Source organism: Mustela lutreola, chromosome 9 (assembly GCF_030435805.1).
Source record: "Mustela lutreola isolate mMusLut2 chromosome 9, mMusLut2.pri, whole genome shotgun sequence".
Lineage (NCBI taxonomy): Eukaryota > Metazoa > Chordata > Mammalia > Carnivora > Mustelidae > Mustela > Mustela lutreola.
Window position 1 is genome coordinate 110,854,406 of NC_081298.1, and position 6,955 is coordinate 110,861,360.

The 6,955-nt window shown below is 57.2% G+C and overlaps 1 protein-coding gene across 1 annotated transcript; it reads right to left on the reverse strand.

The window, feature by feature from the left end:
• Positions 1-3,599: 3,599 nt before the first annotated feature.
• Positions 3,600-5,978, reverse strand: DUSP2 (dual specificity phosphatase 2). The gene is made up of 4 exons (XM_059188444.1): positions 5,497-5,978; positions 5,272-5,393; positions 4,599-4,818; positions 3,600-4,477 (listed from the first exon to the last, which is right to left on the reverse strand). The coding sequence occupies exons 1-4, from the start codon at positions 5,882-5,884 to the stop codon at positions 4,263-4,265; spliced, it is 945 nt and encodes a 314-aa protein (XP_059044427.1). The 5' UTR covers positions 5,885-5,978; the 3' UTR covers positions 3,600-4,262.
• Between the last annotated feature and the right edge of the window lie 977 nt (positions 5,979-6,955).

Genomic DNA, 6,955 nt, shown 5'->3' on the forward strand with positions numbered 1-6,955 from the left:
TCAGAGACAGGAAGTAGAAGGGTGGTTGCCAGGGCCTGAGGGAAGCGGGAAACGGGGAGCTGTTATTTAATGGGCATAGAGCTGCAGTTCTGCGAGAGGGAAACTTTCTGGAGATCTTGAATATGCTTAACGTTACTGTGTAATTAAAAATAGTAAAGGTGGTGGGGTACCTGGTGGCTCAGTCAGTTCAGTGTCTGACTCGTGGTCTCAGCCCAAGTCCTGATCTCAGGGTCATGAGTTCAAACCCTGTGTTGGGCTGAATGCTGGGAGTGGAACCTATTTTTTTTTTTTTAAGATTTTATTTATTTATTTGACAGAGAGAAATCACAAGTAGACGGAGAGGCAGGCAGAGAGAGAGGAAGGGAAGCAGGCTCCCTGCTGAGCAGAGAGCCCGATGCAGGACTCGATCCCATGACCCTGAGATCATGACCTGAGCCGAAGGCAGCGGCTTAACCCACTGAGCCACCCAGGTGCCCCTATTTTTTTTTTTTTTAATAGTAAAGGTGGTAAATTTCATGTTATACAGTAGTCCCCCTTCCTCTGCGGGGGATACATTCCAGGATCCCCAGTGGATGCCTGAAACTGTGGTTGATACACAAGTCTGTTTTTCCCTATACATACAAAACTATGCGAACATGTAATTTATAAGTTAGGCACAATAAGAGATGAATAACAATTAATAAATGCTGTAATTAACAACTAATAAATGCTGTAAAATTAAAATAAATGGTCTTTCTCTCAAAATATCTCATTGCACTGAACCCCACCCTTCTTGTGATGCTGTGAAGTGATAAAATGCCTACGTGATGAGGGGAAGGGAGGTGGGTGATGTCGGCACTGTGACAGAGCGCTGGGTTACTGTTGACCTTCCAACGATATGTCAGAAGGAGGAGCACCTGCTTCCAGACATCAGCTGACCACAAGGCAGCTAAAACCACAGAAAGCAAAACCTCGGATAAGGAGGGACTTATCGTATATTTTTAACCACGATTTACATTTTTTTTAAGTTTTTATTCATTTATTTGACAGACAGAGATCACAAGTAGGTAGAGAGGCAGGCAAAGAGAGAGGAAGGGAAGCAGGCTCCCCGCTGAGCAGAGAGCCCAACACAAGGCTCGATCTCAGGTCCCCGGGATCATGACCTGAGCCAAAGGCAGAGGCTTTAACCCACTGAGCCTCCCAGGCGCCCCACAATTAAAATTTTTTGTTTAATATTTACTTATTCATTTTAGAGAGAGCGTTAACAGGGGTGGAGAGGTGGGGAGGGGCAGAGAGAGAGAGAAGCCTGAAGCAGATCCCCTGCTGAGTACACATTTCCACCCCCACCCCCTGCCCGCCCCAACCCAGGGCTCATCCTAGGACCCTGAGATCATGACTTGAGCCAAAATCCAGAGCAGGCTCCTTGACTGACTGAGCCACCCAGGAGGCCCACAATTAATTCGAAAATTTTAAAGAAATAAGAAAGAAGGAGAGAGAGGCAGAAACAAGAAACTTGGGGCACCTGGGTGGCTCAGTTGGTTAAGCAGCAGACTCTTAATTTGGGCTCAGGTCATGATCTCAAGGTGGTGAAAGCGAACCTGGCATGGGGGCTGCTTTTGGAATCTGCTTGAGTCTCTCTCGCTCCCTCTGCCCCTCCCCCTCCCCCACCCCCACTTACTTGGGCTTGATCTCTCTCTCTCTTTCTCTCTCTCACAAAAAAAAAGAAAGAAAGAAAAGAAAAGAAAAGAAATTTAAAAAAAAAGAAAAACTTAAGAACACAGGTAGAGTAGGCTGGAGGGGGAGAGTGAGTAGAAGGGATGGGGCAAAGCCAATGGGCAGGGGCCTCAGCCCCCAGCCCTGCTGTCTGTGAGACAGGACTGGGTGGTGGGAAGGCCCCGATGACTCAGCGCCTCAGCTGCCCTCCACTCCCAACCCAAGTTCAGTGTTGTTGGCAGGTCCAAACAGAAGTCTACTCAGAGCCTAAGAAAGCCTTGATCACAAGCTCAGCTCTGCTTGGTTCCCACCGGGAGCGCCTCACCCATCCTAGAGAGCAGAGGGAATAAGGCCTGGGAGGCAGGCTGCTCGTCCTTCACCAGGCCTGTTGGAATGAGTGCCGACCTGTGCCAGACTCTGGGCACCGAGGGCAGAGCAAACCACGGGCCTGGCCCTCACGAGCCTCTGGCCTGTTTGAGACACACAGCTACACACCTGCGAACCTTCACCTCCTGGGCCAGCAGTAGCTAGTATTTCCTGAGAGCACTTACTATGTGTAGATGCCAGGCTAAGCCTCTTAAATGCACTGACGTGTGCCGTTCTCCACACCACACCAACCAGCAGAGGCTAATGATAAAACCCCATTTTACAGACAAGGGAGAGCAAATGCAGGAGCAAACCTGGCCTCCTAACCATGGAGCTCCACCCCTCAGGTGTACACTGCCGGGTGCCCAGAATGCCACGGGGAAGAGCCAGCATTCTGTGGGGGGCACCCTTGACCTGAGCTGCGAAGGACAAACAGCATCAGCTAGATGACACTCGGGAGTGGCCAGGGGAGGAGGCTGGATGAAGCAGGGGTTGCTGTCCAAGAGTTGACCATGAGGACCTCCGCACCCCTGCTCCCAGGCAAATCATAGCCCCTGTTGCCAGCAGCTTCAGCACGCACCCCTCCACTTCTGGCTTCAGCTGGGCCCATGACTCCTACCTCCCCGGACGGCGTAGTCCCGTACCAGGCAGGTAACCAACATTCAGTCAAAACATGCTGCTTGTGGGGCGCCTGGGTGGTTCTGTGGGTTAAAACTTCTGCCTTCAGCTCAGGTCATGATCCCAGGGTCCTGGGATCAAACTCAGCAGGGAGCCTGCTTCCCTTCCTCTCTCTACCTGCCTCTCAGCCTACTTGTGACCTCTGTCAAATAAAAATAAAATCTTAAAAAAAAAAAAAAAAAAACCATGCTGGTTGGGTGGGTGTAAAGAGCAACTAAGCCCATCCCCGGTGACGTGTTCTCACGCCAGACATGAGGCCACGTGGCTTCTGGGGACAAGAAGGAACTTGGGAACAGGCTGCCATGAGCCCCAGGGCAAACAGGCATTCAGAGGCCTGGGGGCCGTGCCTGTGCATGCAAGAGGAGAGGGGGGCGGCTATGTTGCCCTACTGTGGGTAAGAGGAGGCCCGGCCTAGCTCATGCACGCATGGCTGCCGCAAGGGGCGCACACACACACAGGCACACGTGACATGCAGGTGTGTGCAATCTGAGAATGCCAGACACACACCTGTGCAAACAGCCACACACACGGGCGCACACACGTATGTATCCACACGTTCCCAAAAAGAAGTGGGTCTGAGCCATGGACACAGGCCTCTCCCCCCAAGGTCCAAAGCCAGTGATAAGAATAAGGTTGGAGACAGCCTCCCAGAAACCACCTCCTGCAGCTCTAGAGCCAGAAAACTGCCTGCACTAGGACACCAGCATAGGGTGCCCAGGGCCCAGAGAGCCCCTCTGCTCCACCAGCACCTTCCTCCTTCCATGCCCCAGGCACTGGCCATACAGGAAAAGGGGAGGTCTGATGAAGACATGGCGTTGGAGCATTTTCCCGGGGCATTGACTTGAGACCAGATGCTTGAGACGTTGCTTTTTAAACAAAACAATATTTTATTGACATGTCCTCAATGTTCCGTATAAATATAAAGTGCTAAGTTTCCAACCCCCGCCCGCAGGGCTGGGAGGAAGTGGGGGAGGGAGAGTTAAATGTCACCTGAACACAAAAAAACTTTCCAGCACCGATACAGGCGTGAAATGCTCAAACACACACACACACACACACACACACGTGCGCAAGAGGCCCACACGCAGCAGAGGCAGCCCTTCCCTGACGCACAGCTCCCCAGGAGCACAAGGCGCAGGCCCCAGGCCTGTAGTGGACCACCCCCTAGATGGGGCTCCTGGTTGTCACAGCTTGTTCCTTGGAGCCCTCAGGCTGCCGAGGGCTTCAACATCGTGGTGGGACCCGTGGGAATCCGCGGGTATAGAGTCCAGTCAGTTTCTGCCAGAAGATAGAGGGCAGAGGGGAAGCAGACATGCCCTCCATTCTGGTCCCCAGAATGAGGACCAGCCCTCAAACCCAGCAGACAAGCACCAAGTGAGAAAGTCCAGAATTCCTACGTTCGCAGCACCACCACCTGGGGGCTTTTCAAATTTCGGGGAAAGGGCAGCTTTCCCTGAACTGGAGAGAATAGGTGCCCCTCTCCCCGGAGCGGTGGGGGGGTGGGGGGAGCATGGTGGGGCCTTGCATCAGTGACATAGCACCTGAGTCTCGAACTGTAGCAGCTGCCCCATGAAACTGAAGTTGGGGGAGATGACTCCCCGGCGTTGCTTGACGAAGTCAAAGGCCTCGTCAAGCCTCACACGGCGGCTCTGTATCAGGTAAGCCAGGCAGATGGTGGCCGAGCGGGAGATGCCCGCCTGGCAGTGTACCAGTACCCGGCCTCCGCTGTTCTTCACCGAGTCTGCACGGGAGATGAAGAAAGAAGGGTCACACACGAAGGGAGGCAGGGGAGGTGACAGGTTCCCCAGGCCCCTCACCTGGGTGCCCCTTTGGGTCCCTCTGCTGAGGACCACCCCCCTTACCAATGAAGCTTATCGCCTCCTGGAACCAGGCACTGATCTCCACCATTTGGTTGTCCTCCACCGGGATGCTCTTGTAGTGGAAAAGGCCCTCAAAGTGGTTGGGGCAGCTGGCGGACACGTTGAGGACCGCAGTGATGCCACAAGCCTGCAGCCCCTGCAGGTCGGAGGAGTGGCTGCAGCTGCCCAGGAACAGGTAGGGTAGGATCTCCACCGGGCCTCCCTGCATGGGGACAAGAAAGGGATCAGGAGGAGGCCCTCTTCTCAGCCCCGACCTGGAGGGCTTCAGCACCAGCAGGGGCCAACACAGCCCGCCCCAGCAGGAGGAGCCCTCCACCTATCCACCTATCCGGACCAGGATCACACTCTGGAAACGGAGCACCCAGGAGGACACGCAGATGTAAACACTCACAAATACACACCTCCCCGTCAAAGCCCCAAATATGCTGCAGACACAATTCACAGAGCCACACAAGAGCCACCCACACCAGACGCACGGAGATGTGCTCCCCATCTGCTGCGGACACGGACACACACACACACACACGTGAGTGTGGACACGGAGAGACTCATGGAATCCACAAATGGCAGCCCCCTTCCCCAGAGGTGCCCATCCCGCAAATGCGGGGACAGGGGTTGGGGGCGAACAGCGAAATGAGCTCGGATCTCAGCTCACCTGATCGTAGAAGGGAGCCCTGGGGTCAGAGCGGCTCTTCTCTAACCCAGCAGACGACATGGTCGGGGCGGGGGACTCAGAGCACAGATCGGGACAGCACACCTGGAAGCCATCGAAGCCGCCTGCAGGGAGGGCAAGAGGCGGTTAGCGGGGAGGGTCTGGAGGGGACGGAGGGGGTCTTGGGAGGACTCCGGGAGGGGTTGCCGGGGCGCGGACGGCGCTCACCTCGCAGGAAGCACACGGCCGTGGGTCCCGCACGGGTCTCGGGCAGCAGCGCGGCGAGCAGCGCGTGTGCCGGGCCGTCGGGCGGGAGCTCGGCCACCGAGGCGCTGCCCTCGTCCAGCACCACCGCCCGGGCCAGCTCCCCGCGGGCCAGACGCGCCCGCAGCGCGCGGTCGGGCAGCAGGCAGGCGAGGGCGGCGGCCGGCGGGCCGCGGGCGCGGCGCCGCAGCAGCGCGTTCCAGGGCACGGGCCGCGCGTGGCGCACGTGGCGCCGGCAGAAGGCCAGGAAGGGGCGGCAGTCCAGCAGCAGCGTGCGCTCGGCCTCCCGAGGCTCCCGAAGCAGCGCGCCCAGCGCCGCGCAGTCCAGCTCGTGCGCCGCCTCCAGCCCCATAGCGACGGCCAGGCTCCTCCGGCCCCTCTCACTGCGCTGCTTCTGCCACGCCGCGCGCTCGGGCTCTCGCGGCGGCCGAGCTGACCGAAATGAGTGTTCTGGGCGCCCTGGGCGGCGCCGCGGCTTAAGTACCCGGGGGCCCGCCTCCCGGGTCACCATACAAGGGCAGCGCAGGAAGGCGCCGGCCCCCGCCCCCGTGGCCTTCAGCTCGCGCTAGCCGGGCGGGCCCGGGGACTGGGCGGGCGGAAGGGGGAGGAAGCGGAGACTAGCTGTTGAGGGAAGGGTTTTGCCGGAGTCGGTGGGGCCCAGGTGCTTGCTACCCCCTACCTTTGCGCCCGGGCCTGGAAGAACGCCCCCACCCTATGAACTGCTCCACAGCGTTCAGTCTTTGGGAACTGGTGTCTCAGATGCACAGCCCCATTGCCCAGAGACTTTGGGGCCAGGGGTGCCCCTTGGCATGCTTCCTCTCCCTTCTCCCTTTGTCTTCCAAGATTTTCCCTCTGGGGATTTGTTACAACAAAAATTGAGATGGCTGTGATTTCTACAATGGGGAGTGGGGAGCCATGCTGAGATGTCCTTTTTCTACTTAGAAACCTTGGGAAGGAGGAACTTTCCTTCTTCTCCCTCTCCTCTGGCGTTGCGTGGCTGAGACCAGCACTCTGGGTCTGGCAGCAGGTTAGTGGCCAACCTGGTCCAGACCATTGTCCCCTGGGCCCAAGACCCTGGACATTGGCATGAGACGGTCCCCTGGGCCTTCCAGGGAAAAGGCAGGGGGCCTAGGATAAGTTTCCAGTTAAGAGTCGGGCAAGGCTTCCCCTGGGGCCCAGGGAAACCCCAGAGGCCCAGGGTGAAGCACTTCCCCAAGTCACAGGCCAGCTCGGAAGGGGAACTCTGCTGACGTTGATGGGCTCTCCCTGGGGCCTTGTGGGAATTTCAAGCAGCCTCACGAAGGGGAAGAAGGAGAAGAACTACCAGAATCTGCCTCCTCCACCCCTTTACGAAGCCCCTTCTCAGCCCTCCCTGGACTATGGCAGCCCCCACCCCCCCAACTGCCAGCAGGGACCTTGGACT

Coding starts and splice junctions, on each gene's coding strand:
- DUSP2 (XM_059188444.1), bottom strand. CDS start 5,884: ATGGGGCTGGAGGCGGCGCACGAGCTGGACTGCGCGGCGCTGGGCGCG. Junction 5,394..5,496: donor GGCCGTGTGCTTCCTGCGAG/GTGAGCGCCGTC, acceptor CCCTCCCTGCAG/GCGGCTTCGATGGCTTCCAG. Junction 4,819..5,271: donor GGGCTCCCTTCTACGATCAG/GTGAGCTGAGAT, acceptor GTCCCCATGCAG/GGAGGCCCGGTGGAGATCCT.